Source organism: Pongo abelii, chromosome 20 (assembly GCF_028885655.2).
Source record: "Pongo abelii isolate AG06213 chromosome 20, NHGRI_mPonAbe1-v2.0_pri, whole genome shotgun sequence".
NCBI classification, from domain to species: Eukaryota; Metazoa; Chordata; class Mammalia; order Primates; family Hominidae; genus Pongo; species Pongo abelii.
The window spans coordinates 55,012,376-55,038,949 of NC_072005.2; the positions used below are offsets into that span (position 1 = coordinate 55,012,376).

General features: G+C 52.0%; 2 protein-coding genes across 19 annotated transcripts in view; both read right to left on the reverse strand.

The window, feature by feature from the left end:
- Nucleotides 1-2,087: 2,087 nt before the first annotated feature.
- Nucleotides 2,088-19,207, reverse strand: HSD17B14 (hydroxysteroid 17-beta dehydrogenase 14). 2 transcript variants are annotated; one of them, XM_002829520.5, is made up of 9 exons: nt 18,354-19,207; nt 17,835-17,873; nt 16,894-16,976; nt 15,277-15,343; nt 13,996-14,087; nt 4,073-4,177; nt 2,733-2,800; nt 2,526-2,622; nt 2,088-2,418 (listed from the first exon to the last, which is right to left on the reverse strand). In XM_002829520.5, exons 1-9 carry the CDS (start codon nt 18,439-18,441, stop codon nt 2,245-2,247), a joined length of 813 nt encoding a protein of 270 aa, XP_002829566.1. In that variant the 5' UTR covers nt 18,442-19,207; the 3' UTR covers nt 2,088-2,244. The 2 variants fall into 2 exon arrangements, with proteins under 2 accessions (XP_002829566.1, XP_009231130.1); XM_009232855.4 differs by lacking the exons at nt 13,996-14,087; nt 15,277-15,343 and having other exon boundaries at nt 18,354-18,803.
- A 26-nt stretch (nt 19,208-19,233) lies between these two features.
- PLEKHA4 (pleckstrin homology domain containing A4) overlaps nt 19,234-26,574 on the reverse strand; it is a 30,642-nt gene continuing 23,301 nt past the window's right edge. For 14 of the 17 annotated variants that reach the window (XM_063720184.1, XM_063720180.1, XM_054540885.2 and 11 more), the window contains 4 exons: nt 23,327-23,488; nt 21,380-21,438; nt 20,196-20,308; nt 19,234-19,693 (listed from right to left, as the gene is read on the reverse strand). In XM_063720184.1, coding sequence (XP_063576254.1) covers nt 19,431-19,693; nt 20,196-20,308; nt 21,380-21,438; nt 23,327-23,488 — 597 coding nt within the window. In that variant the 3' untranslated portion in view covers nt 19,234-19,430. The remainder of the gene's footprint in view (nt 19,694-20,195; nt 20,309-21,379; nt 21,439-23,326; nt 23,489-26,574) is intronic. The other 3 variants (XM_054540891.2, XM_063720185.1, XM_054540889.2) reach the window with 2 other exon arrangements.

Consider the following 26,574-nt stretch of genomic DNA (forward strand, 5'->3'; position numbering starts at 1 on the left):
TATGTGTAGCCCAGGCTGGAGTGCAGTGGCGCGATCTCGGCTCACTGCAACCTCCGCCTCCCGGGTTCAAGCAGTTCTCCTGCCTCAGCCTCCTGAGTAGCTGGGATTACAGGCGCCTGCCACCACGCCCGGCTAATTTTTGTATTTTTAGTAGAGACTGGGGTTTCATCATGTTGGCCATGACTGGTCTAGAACTCCTGACCTCGTGATCCCCCCGCCTCAGCCTCCCAAAGTGCTGGGATTACAGGCGTGAGCCACCACTTACAGGCGTAAGCCTGGCTTGACTCTTTACGAGGTGAAAACACACACGGTTCACCAGGGCTCCTTCCAGTCCCTTATCATCTGAGAAGCCTGAAAATTGTCAATCCTGCACTCATCGGTGAACAGTCCCCAGCGCAGGGCTTCCTGATTATCCCTCCAGGAGTGTCTCCACAGCATCAGGACCCGAGAGTTCGCCAATCACTGCCCTTCAGAATGCCTCTGACCTCTAGCAACTCAAAGCTGTGGCACTGCCCCCTAAATTGTGCTCCTCTGTCACTGTGCCCCCAAAACCTGCGGGTTACTGTGGCATTAAAATCAGGTCCCCGGCCGGGCGCGGTGGCTCACGCCTGTAATCCCAGCACTTTGGGGGCCAAGGCGGGTGGATCACGTGAGGTCAGGAGTTCAAGACCAGCCTGGCCAACATGGTGAAACCCCGTCTCTACCAAAAATACAAAAATTAAGGCCAGGCACGGTGGCTCACGCCTGTAATCCCAGCACTTTGGGAGGCCGAGGTGGGCGGATCACAAGGTCAGGCGTTCAAGACCCGCCTGACCAACATGGTGAAACCCCGTCTCTACTAAAGATACAAAAATTAGCCGGGTGTGGTGGCGTGCGCCTGTAATCCCAGCTACTGGGGAGGCTGAGGCAGGAGAATAATTTGAACCCTGGAGCGGAGGTTGCGGTGAGCCGAGATTGCGCCACTGCATTCCAGCCTGGGTGACAGGGCGAGACTCCGTCTCAAAAATAAATAAATAAATAAATAAAAATACAGAAATTAGTCGGGCGTGGTGCCGGGGGCCTGTAATCCCAGCTACTGGGGAGGCTGAGGCAGGAGAATCGCTTGAACCCGGGAGGCGGAGGTTGCAGTGAGCCGAGATCGCACCACAGCACTCCAGCCTAGGCGACAGAGTGAGACTCCGTCTCGAATTAAAAAAAAAAAAAAACAATCGGATCCCTAGGCCATTGTGTCTCGGCAGTCCTACCCTGGGACACTCTGTCTCCAAATTCTACCCCCACAATGCCCCCAAGTCCTGTCCCCGGGTCACTATCCTGCCACCCCTAACAGCCACAGGCCCAAACAGCCAAATCGCCGGACCTTTCCCCCGCAGGGCATCGCCATGTTTTTCTGCGCTCGGCCCCAGTCCTCCTGCCCCAGCCGCCAGCCCCGGGCTGTAGGGTCGGCGCCCACGGACAGCTCCCGCCCCCGCCGCGGCCAATCAGCGGTTGGTGCACACGCCCCCTCCCCCCCCCCGGCCACAGCCAATCCGCAGCAGCCCTGCAGCTCCACCCCTCACCTGGGGACGCCAGCGCGCGCGGGCCCTGCGCCCCTCCTGGGTCCAGCTGGGAAGTCTGCGTCCCCCAGTGCCCTGCGGACCAAAACCCAGGAGTTTCAGCCCCTCCTCCCTCTGATCCAGATGTCTCAACCCCCTACTTTCTCTTCCCTTTGGACTTTTCTTGCCAGCCACCTTCCCATTCCACAGGCACTGAGAGGAAAACTTTTTCCTGAGGGCCAAGAGTAAGGAGGAGGGCCTTTTGCGTCTCCCCCTCCATTACCTCCTAATTAGCGCTTAATTTACTCTCCCCTGCGAGACTTTAGTTAGCGCGCTGGTGAAGCCAAACCGCTCTACCCTTCCCAGGAGCCCCTGGCGACAGCGACAGGGCTAGCAACATCAGGCACCTGCTTGCTGCAAGGCCTGGGGTTGGGGGGCGGGGGGAGCTGCAGTCCTTCAGGGTCGAGGCAACTTGTGGGTCTGGGGTGCAAGGGCTAAGTGGGCAGAAGGACTCGTCTAAAGGATGGGAAATAAATAGTAACGATGTCCTCCTCCTTCTGGCTGCAAATCGTTTTTATGGGAACCTGCAGGGTGACCTGGCACCTTGCTAAGTGTGCTTAGAGTCTAAGGGCTTGGGGGATGCATCTGATACAGGTTGGAGTTTGGGGTGGGAGAGTCCTAGGAAAGGGGCCCCAAGTAGAAATGAGAGAAATCAGGAAGGGATATCGGGGGCGTCCACGGGGGTGCTCCGACTGGCCTTGCGCCCGTACCCCAGCTCTGCACCCCCCGTCACGAGCAGTTCAATGCCCGTGCAGAAGTTGGCTTCGGAGGCCAGGAACACTGCCGCAGCCCCAATCTCAGCGGGCTGGCCCATGCGGCCCAGTGGCTGGGGAGAAAAGAGGGGGGAAGGAGGTCAAGAGGAGCCCCACTTGATTGCCATGTCCCCCACCCCCACGCCACCTTCTACCACCTGGCTCTGAACCCCACTCCTACCTGGGCCAGCATGCCCTCTCGGATTGTGGCCCTAGGGTCTGGCGTTAAGGCTGCCAGCTCCTCCCACAGTGGGGTCCAGATGTTTCCTGGGGAGATACTAGAGGAAGGGAGAGGAAGGATCAAAGCAATCTGTCTCGAATCATTTGGCATCACTCCCAGTCACCCCAGTTCCCCCAGGAGGCTCTCCGCCTGCTCAGAGCAGCTCACCAGTTGACTCGGACACCATATGGACTTTCATCGAGGGCCAAAGCTTTGGTCATGGCCGTTACTGCCCCCTGCAGAAAACGGAGCGGGGAAGAAAGTTCAGTCCCTGGGACATGGGGTCCCTGCCATCCGTTGTCTCCTGCCAGCCAGGGGGGCATCGGAATGGGGAAGTCATGCCCTCCTTGAAGGCTGCCTTCAGAGACACCAGGCTTGGTTTCTTGGGAGAAACTTGGCATAGAAATCTGTCACGGCGGGGAGGGATAGCATTAGGAGATATACCTAATGTTAAATGACGAGTTAATGGGTGCACCACACCAACATGGCACGTGTATACATACGTAACAAACCTGCACATTGTGCACATGTACCCTAAAACTTAAAGTATAATAATAATAAAATTTAAAAAAAGAAATTACAGGACAAGAAATAAGTTCAATTAGGCAACAAAAAAATAAAATAAAATAAATATATCATTCTACCTTACAGATTAAAAAAATAACTGGCGTACAAAAAAGACAAAAAAAAAAAAGAAATCTGTCACAGGAAGGCCAGGTGTGGTGGCTCACACCTGTAATCCCAGCACTTTGGGAGGCCGGGATGGGTGGATCACTTGAGGCCAGGAGTTCGAGACCAGCCTGGCCAACATGGCAAAACCCCATCTCTGCTAAAAATACAAAAATTAACCGGACATAGTGGTGCATGCCTGTAATCCCAGCTACTGGGGAGGCTGAGGCATGAGAATCGCTTGAACCCATGAGGCAGAGGTTGCAGTGAGCTGAGATCATGCCACCGCACTACCACCTGGGTGACAGAGTGAGACCCTATCTAAAAAAAAAAAAAAAGAAAAGAAAAGAAAAAAAGAAAGTTAGCCAGGCGCAGTGGCTCACGCCTGTAATCCCAGCACTTTGGGAGGCCAAGGCGGGTGGATCACCTGAGGTTGGGAGTTCGAGACCAGCCTGACCAACATGGTGAAATCTCATCTCTACTAAAAAATATAAAAATCTAGCTGGGGGTGGTGGCAGCCACCTGTAATCTCAGCTACTCAGGAGGCTGAGTCAGGAGAATCCCTTGAACCCAGGAGGCAGAGGTTGCAGTGAGCTGAGATCGCACCACTGCACTCCAGCCTGGTGACAGAGCGAGACTCCGTCTTAAAAAAAAAAAAGAAAAAAGAAAAAACAGAAATCTGTCACAGGCAGTTATGCCTGGGTGCTGAATCTGGGAGTTAGATGTGAGACTCTCTAGGGCCAAGATCTTGCTAGGTCTGGCTCCTAAGTTGTCTGGACTCAAAGCCAAGGCCCATGGGAAGGAATAGGGAGGGAAGGAAGGGGTAGGGGCTGCCATACCTTGGTGGCCACATAGGGAACTGCCTGGGCCTGGCCGATTGCCCCCACCAGGCTGGAGATGTTGATGACATTCCCTTGACTCTTCCGCAGGTGGGGGAGGGCGAGCTACGGAGACAAGAGGCCAAGTAAGCTACACAAGCTCTGCATCTTCCCAGACCACTGAAACACAGCCACAGCCATCCTGACATCTAGGATGAAGGCCATCTCCCTGGCATGTTCCTAGCTGATCTCAGTGACTGCTAGAGATAGCATCTAACATAACACCCTCTCTGGTTTGCCCTGGGGTCGCTGGGTCTCAGCACTCAAGGAGTCTCTCCTTGGTGGGAAGGGATTTCTCTCTCTTCTCCTGGGTCTCTGACCCTCTCTCTTTGTCTCTATCTCTGTTCCCTTCTCCCTTGGTCTTTGTATGTTATGCAAATTCCGGTCCATATCAAGACAGGAAAATGGATGAGAGATCCAGAAGGCTGCATATTTTTCAAAAATGAGATGAAGTTATTTTCCGGTGAAGTCTCTGTGGCCCAGGATGGACTGCAGCGGCACAATCGTAGCTCACTGCAGCCTTGACCTCCTGGGCTCAAGCAGTCCTCCCCGCTCGGCCTCACAAAGTGTTGGGATTACAGGCGTGAGGCATCACACCCAGCCAGGAAGTTCTTTTATCCATGGAGGGGAAGATGGTTTCTATGAGGCCTTCATGAAAGGCACTCTAGACGAGGCAGAGTGTCTCACGCCTGTAATCTCAGCACTTTGGGAGGCTGAGGTGGATGGATTATCTGAGGTCAGAATTTTGAGAACAGCCTGGCCAACATGATGAGACCCCATCTCTACTAAAAATACAAAATTAGCCAGGCATGGTGGTGCATTCCTGTAATCTCAGCTACTTGGGAGGCTGAGGCAGGAGAACTGCTTGAACCCGGGAGGTGGAGGTTGCAGTGAGGCAAGATTGCGCTACTGCACTCCAGCCTGGGCAACAGAGTGAGACTCCGTCTCAAAAAAAAAAAAAAAAAAAAAATGAAATGCACTGTTTCCTGCCACCATTTCTCCTGCAATTCAACTCCCTGGCCACCTGGGAAGTCCCTAAATACTCTCTGTGTGTGTGTGTGTGCGCATGTGTGTTCGTTGACTACTCATGACCTTGGATAAAGTCAAATTCTATCTTCGATCTCGCTTGCCTTAGAAAGCTGAGCTGGCCAGGCAAGGCCTGTTCCTGCCACTTAAGACTAATTGGTACAAGGCAGCACCCCTAGCAGGCTCTCTGAGTGGGAATCTAAATGAGCTCCCTGCCCGGTTCCCCCCACCGATTCTTTCAAGCCGTTTCTGCTCCCCTCCAAAACGACCTCCACCCTTTTCTGTGCTGTATCTTCGACACGCCCTGCGTGTTCCAACCTCAGGGCCTTTGAACTTGCTGTTCCCTCTGCCTGGAGTGCCTTTTCCTAAGAGAGCCACATGACCCGCTCCTAAGGTGGCCAGCCATCCCAGTTTGCCCAGGACTGAAGGGTTTTTGGGGACATGGTATTTTCAGTCCACAGTGTCAATGCTACATGGGGACTGTCCTGGGTAAACACTCCCTCAGCTCCCTCAAACCCTGATCCGAGGTCACCTCCTCAGTGAGGCCTTCCCTGGCTATACTGTTTAAAGCTGCAAGCCAGGATCACTAGCTCACACCTGTAATCCTTGCACTTTGGGAAGCCGAGGAGGGAGGATTGCTTGAACCTAGGTGTTTGAGACCAGCCTGGGCAACTTAGCAAGACTTCTTTTCTTTCTTTTCTTTTCTTTTTTCTTTTCTTCTCTTCTCTTCTCTTTCTTTCTTTCTTTCTTTCTTTCCTTCTTTCTTTCTTTTTCTTTCTTTCTTTCTTTCTTTCTTTCTTTCTTTCTTTCTTTCTTTCTGTCTGTCTGTCTGTCTGTCTGTCTTTCTTTCTCTCTCCCTCTCTCCTTTCTTTCTTTCTTTCAGATAGGGTATCACTCTGTTGTCTAGGCTGGAATGCAGTGGTGCAATCTCAGCTCATTGCAACCTCCACGTCCCAGGTTCAAGTGATTCTCCTGCCTCGGCCTCCCGAGTAGCTGGGACTACAGGCATGTGCCCCCACACCAGGATAATTTTTTTTTTTTTTTTTTTTTTTTTTTTAGTGGAGACAGGGTTTCACTGTATTAGCCAGGCTGGTCTCGAACTCCTGATCTCACATGATCTGCCTGGCTCGGCCTCCCAAAGTGCTGGGATTCCAGGCTTGAGCCACTGTGCCTGGCCTGTCTTTATTTTTTTTAACAACAAAAAAATTTTTTTGTTTTGTTTTGTTTTTTGAGACAAGAGTCTCACTCTGTTGCCCAGGCTGGAGTGCAGTGATGTCATCTTGGCTCACTGCAACCTCCTCCTCCCAGGTTCAAGCCATTCTCCTGCCTCAGTCTCCCGAGTAGCTGGGACTACAGGCATGTGTCACCATGCCTGGCTAATTTTTGTATTTTTTAGTAGAGATGGGGTTTCACCATGTTAGCCAGGCTGGTTTTGAACTCCTGAGCTCAAGTAATCTGCCTGCTTCGGCCTCCCAAAGTGCTGGGATTACAGGCGTGAGCCACCGCGCCTGGCCCCAAAAAATAAAATAATAAAATAAAACTACAGTTCTCACACCCCTGGGTCCCCTTCCCTCTTTCAGATGTCTTTTCTCTGTGTCACACACTCCCTTCTGACAGGCCATATATATTTTATTTGTTTGTTCATGTTCTGTCTCTCCCACCAGCATGCAGAAACCTATGAGGGATGGTCAAGATTTCTTATTTTGCTTCTTCCCCAGCACTAAATGTGCCTGGCACATAGCACATGCTTCATAAATATCCTTTGAATGAATGAATGGGTGAATTAATGAATGAATGGAGGACCTGGTATGTGTCCAGCCCTGTCCTCCGCAATTTACATGGATTAGCTCATTTCATCCCTCTAACATTCTCCTGTACTTACAAGGAGGAGGTACAGCTGAAAGTCCCATTTCACAAGCGAGGAGACTGAGGAATAGGGGGATGATTGATGCCCACAGGGCATCACGTGACACCCGACAGAGCCAGCGTTTGTTGCTGTACAGGCTGAGGCCCAAACCCATAAACAAACAACAATTTCTCACAATTCTAAGTATTAAGAACTTTAGGCCAGGCACAGTGGCTCACACCTGTAATCCTAGAACTTTGGGAGGCTGAGGCGGGCAGTCGCCTGAGGTCAGGAGTTTGAGACCAGACTGGTCAACATGGCAAAACCCCATCTCTACTAAAAATACAAAAATTAGCCAGGTGTGGTGGTGCGTGCCTGTAATCCCAGCTATTCGGGAGGCTGAGGCAGGAGAATCTCTTCATCCCGGGAGGCAGAGGTTGCAGTAAGCCACAATCGCACCACTGCACTCCAGCCTGGGCAGCAGATGAAGACTGTCTCAAAAAAAAAAAAAGAAAAAACCAAAGAAAGAAAAAGAAAAAGAGAAACCATGCTCTAATATGAACATGAATGATGTGGGCATTGACCAGCCTCTGCCCTCCTCCTCAGGGAACCCCCGCCTCACCCTCGCCTCCTCTCACTCCCACCAGCCGTGACACCCTCCCTCCCTCCCAGTGCCCACCCCACCCGCCTTGCTCCATTTCTCTCTCAGTCTGTGCACCTGCCCTACCGTTTAATCTCCTCCCCCACCTGACCCTGCAAACGTGAGTCTCACCAGGGCTGAGACACGGATCTTGCCACCCTCACCCCAGCACGAGGCACACAACTGGAGCTCAGTAAATATTTGTCCCACGCTCCCTGAGTGTCCTCCTCCCCACACTCCTCAAGGTCGCTAAGCATCTGCTCTATATCAAGGACCCGCTGGGGGCCAGGTGCAGTGGCGGGTACTTGTAATGTCAGTGCTTTGGGAGACCGAGGTGGGAGGATCGCTTCAGCCCAGAAGTTCAAGGCCAGCCTGGGCAACATACTGAGACCCCAGTTCTTAAGTGCCAAGGTTCTGAGACAGGAGCAGGCCTGTTGTGTTTGGGAGCAATGAGGCCAGTGTGGCCGGAGGTGAGGTCAGAGAACAGGGCCCAGATCATGAGGCCTTGAAGGCCTCCACTTCTCCCTTAGACAAATGCAATCAACTCCTTTTTTGGTTTGTTTGTTTTAGAGATGGAGTCTCGCTCTGTCACCCAGGCTTGAGTGCAGTGGCACGATCTTGGCTCACTGCAACCTCCGCCTCCCAGGTTCAAGCAATTCTCCTGCCTCAGCCTCCCGAGTAGCTGGGATTACAGGCGCCCGCCACCATGCCCGGCTAATTTTTGTATTTTTAGTAGCAACAGGGTTTCTCCATGTTGGCCAGACTGGTCTCGAACTCCTGATCTCAGGCGACCTGCCCACCTCGGCCTCCCAAAGTGCTGGGATTACAGGCGTGAGCCACCGTGCCCGGCCCAACTTGACCAACTTTCTAAGAGAAACAAGAAATGTGGTGGTTTATGTGAAATCTGTCTTGTGAAACGTTGGCAATGAATGAAAAAACATAGGCCGGACATGGTGGCTCACGCCTGTAATCCCAGCACTTTGGGTGGCCAAGGCAGGCAGACCGCTATAGCTCAGGAGTTTGAGACCTGCCTGACCAACATAGTGAGACCCCCAAATCTAAAAAAATACAAAAATCAGCTGGGCATAGTGGTGGGCACCTGTAGTCTCAGCTCCTTGGGAGGCTGAGGCAGGAGAGTTTCTTGAGGCCAGGTGGTCAAGGTTGCGGTGAGCCGAGATCCTGCCACTGCACTCCAGGCTGGGTGATGGAGCAAGATTCTGTCTCAAAAAAAAAAAAAAAAAAAAAAAAAGTAGAAGAAAAAAAGAAAAAGAAAAGAAAAAAATATATACATATATTAACTCTTCATGGGCTGAGGTGTAGGTGTGTTTTATGTGTGGAGGTGTTGGGTTAATCCTAGAAAGTCAACACAAATTTGGAACAGGAGCCAGGGTTCACTGGTTGAGCAAGGCATTGCCCAACCTCCTGGGAACATTTCACCTAGATCTTGGATGCGACCTCAGAGTCAGCACCTGAAGCTTCCTGGACGCTGGGCCCGCCCCCAGGCCTCTCCCCTCTTTGCCTACTCTTGCTCCCCTGAGTTCCTCCAGCCTCAAACTGGTCAGCTGCAAGCTGACATCTCCAGAGCCCCACCTCCACGATCTCATGCCTGATGCCCATTCCCACCAGGACGTCCACCGGGCAGTTCACGCTCAACAGCGCCCTCCCCAGGCTTTCCTGCCACAGTGAATGGCAGCTCTGTCCGGTCAGTTGCTCAGTTGCTGGAAGTGGGGAGAACAAACAAACCTAAACCCCACTTTTCTTTTTTTTTTTTTTTGAGATGGAGTCTCGCTCTGTCGCCCAGGCTGGAGTGCAGTGGTGTGATCTCAGCTCACCTCAACCTCTGCCTCCTGGGTTCATGAGATTCTCCTGCCTCAGCCTCAGAAGAAGCTAGGATTACAGGTGCCCACCACCACGCCTGGCTAATTTTTGTATTTTTAGTAGAGACGGAGCTTCACCATGTTGGCCAGGCTGGTCTCGAACTCCTGACCTCATGATCTGCCCGCCTCAGCCTCCCAAAGTGCTGGGATTACAAAGACATGAGCCACCACGCCTGGCAAGGACAGGGATTTTCTTCTGTTGTGTGTTCATAGCTATATGCTCAGGGCTCCGCACGTTGCTGGTGCTATATAAATATTTGTTGAGTTAATTAATTAAAAAGTGCTATGCAGAGAATAAACAAGATGTTATGGAGAATGGATGTTTGTGTGCAGCTGTTGCATAAGCAAGGGTGTAGGGAAAGGTTTTGATATGTGTTCTTCTCCTTCCTTTTTTTTTTTTAGACAGAGTCTTGCTCTGTTGCCTAGGCTGAAGTGCAGTGGTGCGATCTTGGCTCACTGCAACCTCCATCTCCCAGGTTCCAGCAATTCTCCTGCCTCAGCCTCACGAGTAATTGGGATTACAGGCACTCACCACCACGGCCGGCTAATTTTTTGTGTATTTTTAGTATAGACAGGGTCTCACCATATTGGCCAGCCTGGTCTTGAACTCCTGATGAGTGATCCACCCCCCTTGGCAACCCAAAGTGCTGGGATTACAGGCATGAGCCACCGTGATCAACCCTTCTCCTTCCGTTTTTTTTCTTTTGTTTTTTTGAGACGGAGTCTCGCTCTGTTGCCCAGGCTGGAGTGCAGTGGTGCCATCTCGGCTCACTGCAACCTCTGCCTCCCGGGTTCACGCCATTCTCCTGCCTCAGCCTCCCGAGTAGCTGGGACTACAGGCGCCCGCCACTGCGCCCGGCTAATTTTTTGTATTTTTAGTAGAGATGGGGTTTCACCGTGTTACCCAAGATAGTCTCGATCTCCTGACCTCGTGATCTGCCCGCCTCGGCCTCCCAAAGTGCTGGGATTACAGGCATGAGGCGCCACGCCCGGCCAAAGGCTCAACTTTTTAAAGAAAAAAGGACAAATCAAGAGAGGCGGTGATTACAAAAGTTGTTCATCAGGAATTGTCATTGGTTTACAGACATCACATTGATTAGTGATTGGCTATACATGGTTGAACTATAGAGTGTGTGACACTTTAGATCTACTTGGTATCAGGTAGTCTAGAACCCGGAAACCAAGTGGCCTCAAAAGGTAATTATTGGACGGGTGCAGTAGCTCATGCCTGCTTGAGGCAAGGAATTCAAGACCAGCCTGAGCAGCATAGAAAGACCCTATCTCTACAAAAAAGTTAAAAATTAGTCAGTCATAGTGGTGCACCCCTGTGGTCCCAGCTGCTCAGGAGGCTGATACAAGAGGATCACTTGAGCCCAGGGGTTCGAGGCTACTGTGAGCTACGATGGTACTCCAGGCTGGGCAACAGAGTGAGTCCCTGTCTCAAAAAGTAATTAAAACACATTTTTATAAAGTCCCTCTGAGCCAGGTGCAGTGGCTCACACCTGTAATTCCAGGAGTTTGAGAGGCTGAGGCGGGAGAATCACTTGAGCCCAAGAGTTTGAGACCAGCCTGGACAACATAGTGAAACCCCACCTCTATTAAAAAATAAAAAGGCCAGGCACACTGGCTCATGCCTGTAATCAGCACTTTGGGAGGCTGAGGTGGGTGGATCGCGGGGTCAGGAGTTCAAGACCAGCCTGGCCAACATGGTGAAACCTCGTCTCTACTAAAAATACAAAAAAATTAGCCAGGCATGGTGGTGGGTGCCTATAATCCCAGCCACTGGGGAGGCTGAGGCAGAGAATCACTTAAACCTGGAGGCAGAGGTTGCAGTGAGCTGAGATTGTGCCACTGTACTCCAGCCTGGGTGACAGAGTGAGACTCTGTCTCAAAAAATAATAAATTAATTTTTTTTAAAGTTGTTAAAAAGCCCCTCTGGGCCTGATCCTGATCATCTAAAGGGGGTCTCCTTTCTCAGATAAAAAGGTTTGTTTTCTTTCTCATTCCCTCCCCAGCTTTCCCCCACTTTTTGTTTAAGACAAGGTCTCGCTCTGTTGCCCAGGCTGGAGTGCAGTGGCACGATCACGGCTCACTGCAACCTCCAGCTCCCGGGTTAAAGCGATCCTCTCACCTCAGCCTCCCGTGTAGCTGGGATTATAGGAGCACCAGCATACTCGGCTAATTTTTTTTTTTTTTTTTTTTTTCTGAGAAAGAGTTTCACTCTGTCGCCCAGGCTGGAGTGCAGAAGTGCAATCTCAGCTCCCTGCAACCTCCGCCTCCCAGGTTCAAGCAATTCTCCCACCTCAGCCTCTTGAGTAGCTGGGATTACAGGCACCTGCCACCATGCACAGCTAATTTTTGTATTTTTAGTAGAGATGGGGTTTCACCATGTTGGACAGGCTAATCTCAAACTCCTGACCTCAACTGATCTGTCCGCCTTGGCCTCCCAAAGTGCTGGGATTACAGGCATGAGCTACCAGGCCTGGCTTTTTTTTTTTTTTTTTTTTTTTTATGTGAGACGGAGTTTCCGCTCTTGTTGCCCAGGCTGGAGTGCAATGGCACAATCTCAGCTCACTGCAACCTCTGCCTCCCGGCTTCAAGTGATTCTCCTGCCTCAGCTTCCTGAGTAGCTGGGATTATAGGCATGTGCCACCGCACCCGGCTAATTTTGTATTTTTAGTAGAGACGGGATTTCTCCATGTTGGTCAGGCTGGTTTCAAACTCCCGACCTCAGGTTATCCGCCTGCCTCGGCCTCGCAAAGTGCTGGGATTACAGGCGTAAGCCACCATGCCTGGATTCCATGCTCTTTTTAAAAATTAATTAATTTTTTTTTTTTGAGACAAGGTCTCACTCTGTCACCTAGGCTGGAGTGCAGTTGCATGATCTCAGCTCACTGCAACCTTGCCTCCTGGGCTCAAGCTGTGATACCCTAACCTTGTTTTAACCTGAATTGACTCTCCCTTAGCTGAGCGAGCCAGACAGACTCCATCTTGGCTCCTTCAGTTGCAGCCCCTTACCCACCCCGCTTTCTTCAAGGACTTAACTTGTGCAAGCTGACTCCCAGCACATCAAAGAATGCAATTACTGATAAGATACTGTGGCAAGTTATAGCCGCAGTTCCCAGGAATTCGCCCGATTAACAGTACCCTAAGCCCCCACGTTTGTGTCCGGTTGATAGCGTCCAATATCCAGCGTCTATCACCTTGTGATGTATTTAAAGCCCCTGCACCTGGAACTGTCGTAACCATTTATCTTTTTAACTTTTTTTGCCTGCTTTACTTCTGTAAGATTGTTTTAAGTAGACTCCCCCCTCCCCTTTCTAAACCAAAGTATAAAAGAAAATCTAGCCCCTTCTTCGGGGCCGAGAGAATTTTGAGCGCTAGCCGTCTCTCGGTCGTCGGCTAATAAAGGACTCCTGAAATCGTCTTGGAGTGTGGCGTTTCTCTATAACTCACTTGGTTACAACAAAGCAATCCTCCCGCCTCAGCCTCCCAAGTACCTGATGCGCACCACCATGCTCAGCTAATTTCTGTATTTTTTGTAGAGACAAGGGTTTCACTATGTTGCCCAGGCTAGTCTTGAATTCCTGGGCTTAAGGGATCCTCTTGCCTTGGCCTCGCAAAGTGCTGGGATTACAGCTGTGAGCTACCGGACCTGGCCTATTTATTTATTTATTTATTTTTGAGACAGCGTCTCGCAATGTTGCCCAGGCTGTAGTGCAGTGGTGTGAACACAGCTCATGGCAGCCTTGACTTCCTGGGCTCAAACGATCCTTCCACCTCAGCCACCTGAGTAGCTGGGACTACAAGGGCACCACCACGCCTGACTAATTTTTTAAACTTTTCGTAGAGATGGGGTTTCGCTGTATTGCCCCAGCTGTCTTGAACTCCTGACCTCAAGTGAACCTCCCACAAGGACCTCCCAAAACATGGATTACAGGTGTGAGCCACTGTGTCTGGCCTCAATATGTTCTTAACATCCCCTCCCACCACCACCAGGCTGGAAGGTTCTAGAAGGTTCCTAAGACTGGGCTATGTAGCTACAAAGGTAGCTTTTGCTGGATGTAGAGATTTGCAGTCATTTATCTTCCTTTTGGAATAAGGAGATTAAACTAAAGAACAGAAAATAGATGGCCAGGCATGGACTCAAGCCTGTAATCCCAGCACTTTGGAAGGCCAGGGCAGGCAGATCACTTGCAGTCAGAAGCATAGCTACCAAAAATTACGAAATTTAGCTGGGTTTTGTGGCCCGCACCTGTAATCCCAGCTACTCAGGAGGTTGAGGCATGAGAATCGCTTGAACCCAGGAGGTGGAGGTTGCAGTGAGCCAAGATCACACCACTGTCCTCCAGCCTGGGCGAGAGAGAGAGACCCTGTCTCCAACAAACAAATAAACAAAAAGAACAGAAAACATTTTGCTCTTAGACAAAATGCATCGCACAATCCACCCATCAGGAGGCTGCTCAGGCCTGGCGGCAGGGTCGCCAGCCCTCACCTTGGTCAAGGTGTACGTCCCCAGCAAGTTCAGCTCCAGCAGCTGGCGGAATCCCTGGGCAGAGGTCTCCTCAGGCCTCTGTGGGGGTGGGTCTAAAGTGGGGGGTGAGAGAGAGAGGAAAAGTGATGGGGGCTGGACACAGTGGCTCATGCCTGTAATCCCAGCACTTAGGGAGGCCAAGGCGGGCGGATCATGAGGTCAGGAGTTCAAGACCAACCTGGCCGACAGGGCAAAACCCTGTCTCTACTAAAAATACAAAAATTAGCTGGGTGCGGTGGCGGGTGCCTATATTCCCAGCTACTCAGGAGGCTGAGGCAGGAGAATTGCTTGAACCTGGGAAATGGAGGTTGCAGTGAGCCTAGATCGAGCCACTGCACTCCAGCCTGGGTGACAGACTGAGACCCCGTCTCAGAAAAAAAAAAAAAAAAAGGCCGGGTGCAGTGGCTGACACCTGTAATCCCAGCACTTGGGGAGGCCGAGGTGGGCAGATCATCTGAGGTCAGGAGTTCAAGACCAGCCTGGCTAACATGATGAACCCTATCTCTACTAAAAATATAAAAATTAGCCTGGCGTGCTGGTGGGTGCCTGTAATCCCAGCTACTTGGGAGGCTGAGGCAGGAGAATCGCTTGAACCCAAGAGGCGGAGGTTGCAGTGAGCTGAGATCACACCACTGCACTCCAGCCTAGACAACAGAGCGTGACTATCTGAAGGAAAAGAAAAAAAAGAGAGAAGAGAAGAGAAGGCTGGGCACAGTGGCTCACGCCTGTAATCTCAGCACTTTGGGAGGCCGAGGTGGGCAGATCACAAGGTCAGGAGATTGAGATCATCCTGGCTAACATGGTGAAACCCCGTCTCTACTAAAAAATAGAAAAAATTAGCCGGGCTTGGTGGCTGGCGCCTGTAGTCCCAGCTACTCGGGAGGCTGAGACAGGAGAATAGCGTGAACCCAGGAGGCTGAGCCTGCAGTGAGCCGAGATCGCACCACTGCACTCCAGACTGGGCCACAGAGTGAGACTCTGTCTCAAAAAAAAAAAAAAAAGAAAAGAGAGATATGGCCAGGTGAGGGCACAGCCCTGGGGACACACAGAAGGGATAGAACAGGGCCACAGTTTCGGCCCAGGCCTGGGGGCTTCCATTGCTTTATTCTCCTGGCCAAGTGGCTAGAAAGAGGTATGAGGCAGGATGAGGAAATCAGGAACAGGGAGTGGGGAAACTGAGGTGCAGGAAACAGAGCTGAGGGGGCAGGAGGTGGAGAATGGCCCTAGGGTCCCACAACTCACGGTGGCCAGCGTTGTTGACAACACAATCCAGGTGGCCAAATCGGCGGATGGTCTCAGAAATCAGGGTCTGAAGAGGAAGGAAATGTCCTTTGTTTTTTTTTGTTTTGTGTGTTTTTTTTTTTTTTTGGAGACGGTGTCTCCCTCTTGTCACTCAGGCTGGAGTGCATTGGCACAATCTTGGCTCACTGCAACTTCCGCCTCCCGGGTTCAAGCAACTCTCCTACCTCAGCCTCCCAAGTAGCTGGGATTACAGGCACCTGCCACCATGCCCGGCTAATTTTTGTACTTTTTAGTAGAGACAGGGACTCACTATGTTGGCCAGGCTGGTCTCAAACTCCTGAACTTGTGATCTGCCTGCCTCGGCCTCCCAAAGTGCTGGGATTACAGGCACCATGCCCAGCCCAGGAAATGTCCTTTGAATGAGCAGTAGATGGAGTGTCCAGCCATAAAGAAGACAGGGCTCCCAAATGCAAGGCAGGAGGGGGAAGCTGAACTCCCAGGTCAGGGGACAAGAGCTAGAGGAAGAGGGGATGCCAAGATCATAGACACAGCAGGCAAGCAGCAGACAGGAAGGAGACAGGGGGCTGGTCAGAGCCACACTGCAGTCGTCACACACAGGGTCAGGGGGTGGGGCGGGGGGGTGACAAGGATTCAGAGAGAGTGTAGGGGACAGTTACCCAAGGGGGGCAGATAACAGAGAGATACTGATTAAAAGGAAGAAATAGGAACCCAGAAATAATGGAAAAAAAATCAGTTACAGGCCACGTGCAGTGGCTCACACCTGTAATCCCAACACTTTGGGAGGCTGAGGTGGGCAGATCACCTGAGGTCAGGAGTTCGAGACCAGCCTAGCCAACATGGTGAAACCCTGTCTCTACTAAAAATACAAAAATTAGCCGGGCACGGTGGCTCCTGCTTGTAATCCCAGCATTTGGGAGGCCAAGGCAGGCGGATTACCTGAGGTTGGGAGCTCGACACCACCCTGACCAACATAGAGAAACACCGTCTCTACTAAAAATAAAAAATTAGCCAGATGTGGTGGCACATGCCTGAAATCCCAGCTACTTGGGAGGCTGAGAGAGGAGAATCACTTGAAGCTGGGAGGCAAAGTTTGCGGTGAGCCGAGATCACACCATTGCACTCCAGCCTGGGCAACAAGAACGAAACTCCGTCTAAAAAAAAAAATTAGCTGGGCATGGTGGCGCACGCCTGTAACCCCAGCTACTCGGGAGGCTGAGATAGGAGAATGGCTTGAACCCGGGAGGCAGAGGTTGCAATGAGCCAAGATCACACCACTGCACTCCAGCCTCAGTGACAGTTCCAAAAAAAAGAGACAGAAAAATCAGTTACAGTTGACCCACTTTGAGGGACTTATGCATTTCCATCCACATGTTAGATGTGCTAAGAGCCTTGGAGAGGTGTGAGAGAAGGAACATGTGACCTGCTCATCAGTCACAGAAGACCTTGTGTGTGGAGTGACACTGGGTGGAAACCTTTGACGAGTCCAGTGGAGCCAGGAGAGGAAGAAGTAGAGGGAAAGGCATATGCAAATAGCTGGAGGAGAACAAAGAACTGGTCGTTAGCGGAGATGGGGGTAGGAACAGGAACTCTGCTTACCTTCACATCATCTTCCTGTGTCACATCACAGAGGATAAAGACAGCTCCAGGGAGCTCCTGCTCCAGCGCCCGACCCCCAGACTCTGCAGGGAGAGAAGAGCTGGGAGCCTGGACCCCTGGGTCTGAGGGAGGAGGGGTTGGGGACTTGGATTCCTGGGTCTGAGGGAGGAGGTGCTGGGGGCCTGGACCCCTGGGTCTGAGGGAGGAGGGCCTAGGAGCCTGGACTCCTGGGTCTGAGGGAGGAGGTGCCAGAGCCTGGACTCCTGGGTCTGAGAGAAGAGGGGCTGGGAGCCTGGACCCCCGGGTCTGAGGGAGGAGGGGTTGGGGACTTGGATTCCTGGGTCTGAGGGAGGAGGTGCCAGAGCCTGGACTCCTGGGTCTGAGGGAGGAGGGACTGGGGGCCTGGACTCCTGGGTCTGAGGGAGGAGGGGCTGGGGGCCTGGACTCCTGGGTCTGAGGGAGGAGGTGCCAGAGCCTGGACTCCTGGGTCTGAGGGAGGAGGGACTGGGGGCCTGGAATCCTGGGTCTGAGGGAGGAGGGGCTGGGGGCCTGGACTCCTGGGTCTGAGGGAGGAGGTGCTGGGGGTCTGGACTCCTGGCTCCGAGGGAGGAGGGGCTGGGGGCCTGGACTCCTGAGTCTGAGGGAGGAGGGGCTGGGAGCCTGGACCCTGGGTCTGAGGGAGGAGGGGCTGGGGGTCTGGACTCCTGGGTCTGAGGGAGGAGGGGCTGGGGGTCTGGACTCCTGGGTCTGAGGGAGGAGGGGCTGGGAGCCTGGACCCCTGGGTCTGAGGGAGGAGGGGCTGGGGGTCTGGACTCCTGGGTCTGAGGGAGGAGGGGCTGGGGGTCTGGACTCCTGAGTCTGAGGCAGGAGGGCCTGGGGGCCTGGACCCCTGGGTCTGAGGGAGGAAGGGCCAGGGTGAGGGCTGAGGGACCGTCACTCACCATCCTTGTCGCAGATAACCACTCGGGCCCCGCTGTCCACTGAGAATAGGAATGCAACAGGTTACTCTCCGAGCCTTGGTTAAAGCCTCTGCCGCCCTCTTGTGGCCACCTGGATTGGGGTCGATCTCCCTCTCCCCTCGTGACCCCAGTCTCATGATCACCCATAGGACAGAGGGCAGACGCCTTGACACTTACTCTCTTTGCCTTGTTTCTGCTGAGGCTCCTGACCCCGCGTTCGTGGGTTCCAGAGCAAACTCCACGACTGACAGAGCCATTCCCCAAACCACTGGTTTTGTAGCTACACCAATAGACCCAGAGAAACGGGCCACTGCCTTCGGAGACCCTGCCAGACTCAGCCCTCGCCTACAGCGCCACACGCTTACTTTAGCCTGCAAATTGGCTTTTATAATATCAGAATCCTGGCTGCAGTACTGGAGTCCCTATTTTCCGCCCCCATCGCCCCGCCCCCATCCTTCCTCTCTCTCACTCCACAGCTCCCAGCTGTCAGACCCGGCTCACCGAAGGCGCGCACGATCCCAGCTCCGATGCCGCGCCCGCCCCCGGTCACAACCACCACCTTCCCGGCATAGCGCGTTCCCGTAGCCATCCCGTGTACGTCGGTCTCTCTCTCTCTCTCTACTCTGGGCCTCTTTCACCTCCAAAGCCCCGTGAGGCCGTCGCATCAAATCTTCAATAGAGGCTGGATCCTGGAAGTCCGGCCTCGGGGGGCGTTGCCAGGAAGGCTAGAGACCTGGAAGTTTGTCCCCAGCCCCTCCTCCCTCAGACACTCCTCTCCTCCCACAGACCCAGGAATCCAGGAGCCCCAGTCCCTCCTCCCTCAGACCCAGGAGTCCAGGCCCCCAGCCTCTCCTCCCTCAGACTCCGGAGTCCAGATCACCAGCCCCTCCTCCCTCAGACTCGGGAGTCCAGCCTCCTAGCCCCTCCTCCCTCAGACCCAGGAGTCCAGCCTCCCAGCCCCTCCTCCCTCAGACCCAGGAGTCAGGGTCCCAGCCCCTCCTCCCTCAGACTCGGGAGTCCAGCCTCCCAGCCCCTCCTCCCTCAGACTCGGGAGTCCAGATCACCAGCCCCTCCTCCCTTAGACTCGGGAGTCCATCCTCCTAGCCCCTCCTCCCTCAGACCCAGAAGTCCAGCCTCCCAGCCCCTCCTCCCTCAGACCCAGGAGTCAGGGTCCCAGCCCCTCCTCCCTCAGACCCGGGAATCCTGGCCCAGCCCCCTCCACTCTCAGACCGAGGGATCAGGTTCTCTATCCCTTCCTCCCAGAGACCTATAAGTCCAAGTCGCCTGTCCCTTCCTCTCTCAGGACCCAGGAGTCCACGACTCCAGCTCTGCCCCTCAGAGACCCCAGTGCCACAACCCCAAACAGACAGAAACAAAGCTATTGACTAAAAGTTCAAAGTTTTAATCCAAATTTAGACAGTGTTGAGAAAACCAAATTTTGGCCATAGAAACCATTCCCCTCCCGGGCCGGCAATGGGGACCAGACCACGCCCCCTGATGCCCTGAGTGGTCCCAGATCTCCGGCGGTACCTCCAGACCCCGTCCTCGCGCTCCGATTGGTTGCCGCGTTTGGGCGGGTTAGAAGCTGGACTGTAGCAGAGTGACTCGCAGAGGCCACGCCCCCTCATCTTGTGGCAGGACCGGAGGGGCGATCCCGGCATCCCACGCGGGCCCCCAGGGGGCGGGACCTCCTCCACGCCCACTCCCTCGGCGAGAGAACCCCGTGGAACCCGAATTAGCCACCGGGGGAGATCTCGGGGGAGGGGTCTCCTGGAGCGTGGGGTCCGAAGGAGGCAGCGGCACACCCGGAAGAGAGTCTCCCTGGGAGTCCAAATTTCCACCTGGAGAGGATGAGTGGGACATGAGAATGGCAAACTTCAGCGCCAGGACTCCGGATTCCCAGCCCCTCCTCCCTCAGACCCAGGACTCCGGATTCCCAGCCCCTCCTCCCTCAGACCCAGGAGTCCAGGCCCCCAGCCCCTCCTCCCTCAGACCCAGGAGTCCAGGCCCCCAGCCCCTCCTCCCTCAGACCCAGGAGTCCAGGCCCCCAGCCCCTCCTCCCTCAGACCCAGGAGTCTGGATACCCCAGTCCAGTCCTCTTTGAGACTCAGTTGTCGGCCGTCTCCCCGCCCCCTGACCTCTTCCTCCCCTCCTCCCAAGTGTCCCGGACCCCAGTCACCTCTTGCCTGAGACCTAAAACTCCCAAACCCTGCCCAACTCTTTACTCACCAAGATAAAAAATGCCCACCGGCCCCCAGACCCCTCCTCTCCAGGACCTGGGATTCCAGGTCTCCAGCTCTCTCCTCCCTAAAACCCAGAAGTCCAACATCCCCAGCCAGTCACCTGTCATCATTCTGTGCCACTGCGACGCCTCAGTAGCCAGGGCTTGAGAGAGGCTGAGAACCCGCTCCCGGTGACCTTCGGAAGTCGGCAAGTAAGGGGTGGTGTTCCTTGGACTAGAAAAAAAAAGAAGATTGGCGGTGGGGGTGTGTACATGGGGGAGAGGTGGAGGATGGTTAATTGGTACAAAAAGAAAAGGATGAATAAGACCTACTATTAGATAGCACAACAGAATGACTATAGTCAATAATAATTTAATTGTACATTTTTAAATAAATTAAAGGGTGTAACTAGATTGTTTATACATCAAACGGTAAATCCTTGAAAGGGGATGGATACCCTATTCCCCATGATGTGCTTATTTCACATTGCCTGCCTGTATCAAAACATCTCATTTATCTCGTAAATACATGTACACCTAGTATGTACCAACAAAAATTAAAAATTAAAAAAATAAAAAAATAAAAAAACAGGCCAGGTGCGACGGCTCATCCCTGTAATCCCAGCACCTTGGGAGGCCGAGGCTGGCAGATCACTTGAGGTCAGGAGTTCGAGACCACCCTGGCCAACATGGTGAAACCCAGTCTCTACCAAAAAATACAAAAAAGTTAGCCAGGCATGGTGGTGGGTGCCTGTAATTCCAGCTACTAGGGAGGCAGAGGAAGGAGAATCATTTAAACCTAGAAGGCGGAGGTTGCAGTGAACTGAGATTGCGCCATTGCACTCCAGCCTGGGAGACAGAGCAAGACTGTCTCAAAAAAGAAAAAAAGTAAAAAAATAAAAATAAAAAATAAACAGCTGGCACAGTGGGGACCCGGGTACCGCACGGGCCTTTCTGGGAGTTGTAGTTCCTAGCACGTGTCTCTAAAAGATGTTAAACATGGCACCGCCTCATACCGCCCACATGCATTATGGGATTTGTAGTCCATTCGCGCGTCACTATCACCCAATTTCCTTGATGCGGAAGTAGGACCTGCTATTGACCAAGGGAATTTGGGGAACTAAAGTTATCACTACGGATCTAGGGCTTTCTGGTTTTGTTGCAGATGCCCCGGGAACTTAAGCATCTCAAGAAGGGTTGCGATTTGTAGTTCCATATTCAGGAGACTTTAATAATAATGCTACTCCCCTTTGCTTTTGCAAAATTTTTTTTTCCTGCTCCCTTGATACGCCCTCCAGTTCCTTACCTACTCCAGGACCCAGAGCTTCTGAGCCATTTCTGGGCTCCCGAGTGTCCTACGACAGGCTGGAAAGGAATTGGGGCATTAGAACTCCTCACCTGGAAGCCCCACGTTCTCATTTTGAGGGTGAAGTGAAGGGGGCTCCAAAAGAGAATGAAATTGCCCAAAAACACTGGCAATGTTTTGTTTTGTTTTTCCTATGCTTCTGTAGGCACTGAATTTTTAAAAATTAATTTATTTTATTTATTCATTTTTTTAGAAAGGATGGAGTACAGTGGTGTGATCATAGCTCGCTATAGTCTCAACTTCCCAGGCTTGGACTAATCCTGCTTCAGCCTCCTGAGTAAACAGAACTACAGGCTCGCACCACTATGCCTGGCTAATTATTTTTATTTTTATTTTTAGTAGAGACAAGGTCTTGCTATGTTGCCCAGGCTGGTCTCTTACTCCTGCCTCGGCCTCCCAAAGTACTGGTATTACAGGGGTGAGCCATAGCACCCAGTGACTGACAATGTTTAACTTTACCTGTGTTCCTATAAAGCAGCACATGAGTTCAGAAATCCCACCTCCACCACCACCACCTGTGACTTGTCTAAATTCTTTCTATAAAAGTCTAAGGGGCCGGGTCTGGTGGCTCACACCTGTAATCCCAGCACTTTGGGAGGCCAAGGTGAGCAGATCACTTGAGGTCAGGAGTTCAAGAACAACCTGGTCAATATGGTGTAAACTCTGTCTCTACTAAAAATACAAAAAAAAAAAAAAGAAAATTAGCAGGGTGTGGTGGCATGGGCCTGTAATCCCAGCTACTTGGGAGGCTGAGGCAGGAGGATCGTTTGAACCCGGGAGACAGGGGTTGCAGTGAGTCGAGATTCCACCACTACACTCCAGCATGGGCAACAAACGGAGACTCCGTCTCAAAAAAAGAAAAAAAAAATCTAAGAGGAGGTTAGGTGCAGTAGCTCACAACACCTGTATTCCTAGCACCTCCTTCCAAGGCAGGAGGATCACTTGAGCTCAGGAGCTCAACACCAGCCTGGCCAACGTGGTAAAAATCTGTCTCTACTAAAAATACAAAAATTGGCTGGATGTGGTGGCATATCCCTGTAGTCCTAGCTACTTGGGAGGCTGAGGCATGAGAATCACTTGAACCCAAGAGGTGGAGGTTGCAGTGAGTGGAGATCGCACCACTGCACTCCAGCCTGGGCAACAGAGCAAGACCTTGTCCCTGAAAAAAGAAAACATCTATTTTTTTTTTTTTTTTGAGACAGAGTTTCACTCTTGTTGCGCAAGCTGGAGTGCAATGGCACAATCTTAGCTCACCATAACCTCCACCTCCTGGGTTCAAGCAATTCTCCTGCCTCAGCCTCCCAAGGAGCTGGGATTACAGGCATGCACTACCATGCCCAGCTAATTTTGTATTTTTAGTAGAGACGGGGTTTCTCCATGTTGGTCAGGCTGGTCTTGAACTCCCGCCCGCCTTGGCCTCCCAAAATGCTGGGATTACAGGTGTGAGCCACCATGCCTGGCCGAAAAAGGAAAATGTCTAAGGGGAAACCATCCTGAGACATCTGAGACACTCTGATGTTCAGATCTGGGATGTTCTCCCTATTGGAAGGGCATAAATAAAATCAATCTTCTTGCTGGCTTGCATTTTCTTTTTTGCTTTCTTGCTATTGACAACACATAGCAATGGAGAAGAAAAACTAGGCTTCCAATCCAGATGTGTGACCCCCCCCCCCCACCCACTGTCCTCCCCTCACTGCCACTCCTGTCCACCCACCACTATCCAGGCGAGGAAGCTGACTTTATCACAAGTACAAACTGAGGCAAATCCGGAAATTCAGTTTGGAGGAAGGAGGTAGAGATTATCTCCATTTTACAGAAAGGAACTCAAAGTAGGTGAAGAGGACCTACCACCACCCTACCGCCCAGCCCCAGCCCTCCTCCCCTCACCCTTTGCTCCACGTCAGGCTGGCGTCTGGCTGGGGACAGTATCCTTCCCAAGGTGAGGAGCCGGGGGGAGGTCGGGCGAGGGAGGGGCCGTCCACATTCCTGGTTTCTGCGCATCCGCTCCAGCTGCTCCTGGGCACTCATCCGGGGCCGGGCTACCGGGGCCTAGGGAGGCGAGAAACGTCCCAAGACCCAACCTTTAGGCCAGGCACAGTGGCTCGTGTAATCCCAGCACTTTTGGGAGGCTGAGTAGAGAGGATCACTTGAGGTCAGGAGTTGAAGACCAGCCTGGCCAACTTGGCGAAATACCATCTCTACTAAAAATACAAAAATTAGCTGGGCGTGGTGGCAGGCACCTGTAATCCTAATTACTTAGGAGGCTGAGGCAGGAGAATTGTTTGAACCCCGGAGGTGGAGGTTGCGGTGAGCCGAGATCATGCCACTGCACTCCAGCCTGCACAACAGAGCAAGACTCTGTCTCAAAAAAAAAAAAAAAAAATATATATATATATATATATATATGTATGTATATATATATACGTTGCTTAAACAAGGAGAGAGGGAGAAGGCCGGGTGCAGTGGTAGGTGACTGTAATCCCAGAGCTTTGGGAGGCTGAGGTGGGAGGATCACTTGTGGCCAAGAGTTTGAGACCAGCCTGGGCAACATAGCAAGACCCCATCTCTACAAAAAATAAACTTGTTAGATGTGGTGGTGGATGCCTGTCAGCTACTCAAGAGGCTGAGGCAGGGGATCACTTAAGCCCAGGAGTTCAAGGCTTCAGGGAGCTATGATCGTGCCACTGCACCCCACTCTGGGTGACAGGGCAAGATCCCGTATCTAAAAGTAAAAAGTGGAGAGAGAGAGAGAGCACTCATTGCTGAAGCTTCCAGTTAAACATCCCAGTGAGATAGCATGGATCTGTGCTTATTGTAGAACCAATCCCTGCAGTTTCCTCTGCTTTGACCAATCCTGAGTCCTGTTTATATAAATGATGGCCACTGGCCACTGTATATTACCCTATGTTGTTAATTTCTTTTTTTCTTTTTTTTTTTTCAGACGGAGTCTCGCTTTGTTGCCTAGGCTGGAGTGCAGTGGCGCAATCTCTGCTCACTGCAACCTCCGCCTCCTGGGTTCAAGCAATTCTCTGCCTCAGCCTCTCAAGTAGCTGGGATTAAGTAGGTGGTGCCTGCCACCACGCCCAGCTAATTTTTGTGTGTTTTTAGTACAGACAGGGTTTCACCATCTTGGCCAGGCTGGTCTTGAACTCCTGATCTCATGATCCACCTGCCTCGGCCTCCCAAAGTGCTGGGATTACAGGTGTGAGCCACCGTGCCCAGCCAATGTTGTTAATTTCTTCACAGCAGGCCAGACCATTGGCCTAAAAGCTTGGTAGCAGCACACTCAGATTTCTACACATCCAATTGTTTTAAACACAGTCTTAATAAGCAGATATTTTTAGCCATGCAGTCTGCCTGCTTTGTATATCCTGAGACTGTGCCCAACATCTGCTACCCATAGATAAGATGAGCCCCAAGCCCCTGCTGCTCTTTGGACCTCTCTGATCCAGAGAAACCTCCACATGCTGGTGGCTGGCATCACCCAGACGTAAGCCCCTTCTCCAGTCCCTTTCTCTTGGGAGCTCCCTTGCCTTCCTCCCTTCCTGTGCAGTGGTCCTCACCCTCACACAGTAGCTTCTGGAGGGTCTCACACTGGGTGTGACTCCCCCATAGACAAATCTGTCAGTATGCACCAAATAAAGCTCCTGTGCGCTACCGCCATCTGGTGGTCATAGCTTTTTCTTTGATAAACCCTGAAATACCTGGAACTCACTAGACCACCCCTGTGCTCTGGACCTTGGCAGCCCCTGAAACCACGGGGTTGGGGTGAAGGAGGAGCATGTCCCAAGATAAGTGATGTTCCCAGGAGGCTCCAATCATCCATGCCCATGACACACCACTGAGAATCAAAAAGTGCCTCTCCTCTCTTCCTAGGAAAGGCTTGATTGCTTTTGTATCCATGATAACAAGTAAGCACAAGAAATGCCTTATTTTTTTAAAATTATTTTATTTTACTTTATTTTATTTTTGAGATGGAGTTTCACTCTTATTGCCCAGGCTGGAGTGCAATGGCACGATCTTGGCTCACTGCAACCTCTGCCTCCCAGGTTCAAGCGATTCTCCTGCCTCAGCCTCCCGAGTAGCTGGGATTACAGGCATGTGCCACCACGCCTGGCTAATTTTTTTGTATTTTTAGTAAAGACGGGGTTTCACTATGTTGGTCAGGCTGGTTTCGAACTCCTGACCTTGTGATCCACCCGCCTTGGCCTCCCAAAGTGCTGGGATTACAGGTGTTAGCCACCCCACCCGGCCTTTTCTTTTTTTTTTTTTTTTTTAAGACATGGTTTCTCTCTGTTGCCCAGGATGGAGTGCAGTGGTGCAGTCATGGCTCAGTGCAGCCTTGACCTCCTGGACTCAAGCAATCCTCACGTCTCAACCTCCCAAGTAGCTGGGACCACAGGTGGGCACCACCACGCACAGCTAACTTTTTATTTTTTATTTTTTTATTTTTTGAGATGGAGTTTCACTCTTATTGCCCAGGCTGGAGTGCAGTGGCGCAGTCTCAGCTCACTGCAACCTCAGCCACCCAGATTCAAGCGATTCTCCTGTCTCAGCCTCCTAAGTAGTTGGGATTACAGGTGCGTGCTGCTATACCCACCTAATTTTTGTATTTTTAGTAGAGATGGGGTTTTGCCATGTTGGCAAGGGTGCTCTTGAACTCCTGACCTCAGGTGATCCACCCGCCTCAGCCTCCCAAAGTGCTGGGATTACAGGCGTGAGCCACTGCACCCGGCCACAGCTAACTTTTCATTATTTTTTTGTAGAGATGGGTCTTGCTACGTTAGCCAGGCTGCTCTTGAACGCCTGGGCTCAACTGATCCACCTACCTTGGCCTCTCAAAGTGTTGGGATTACAGGCATGAGCCAACACCACTGGCCAAGAAATGCTTTATTTTATTATTATTTTTATTTTTATTTATTTATTTTTTTTTCGAGACAGAGTCTCGCTCTGTTGCCCAGGCTGGAGTGCAACGGTGCAATCTTGGGTCTCTGCCACCTCCGCCTCCTGGGTTCAAGCGATTCTCCTGCCTCAGCCTCCCGAGTAGCTGGGATTACAGGCACCCGTCATCATGCTCGGCTAATTTTTGTATTTTTGTAGAGACAGGGTTTTCACCATGTTGTTCAATCTGGTCT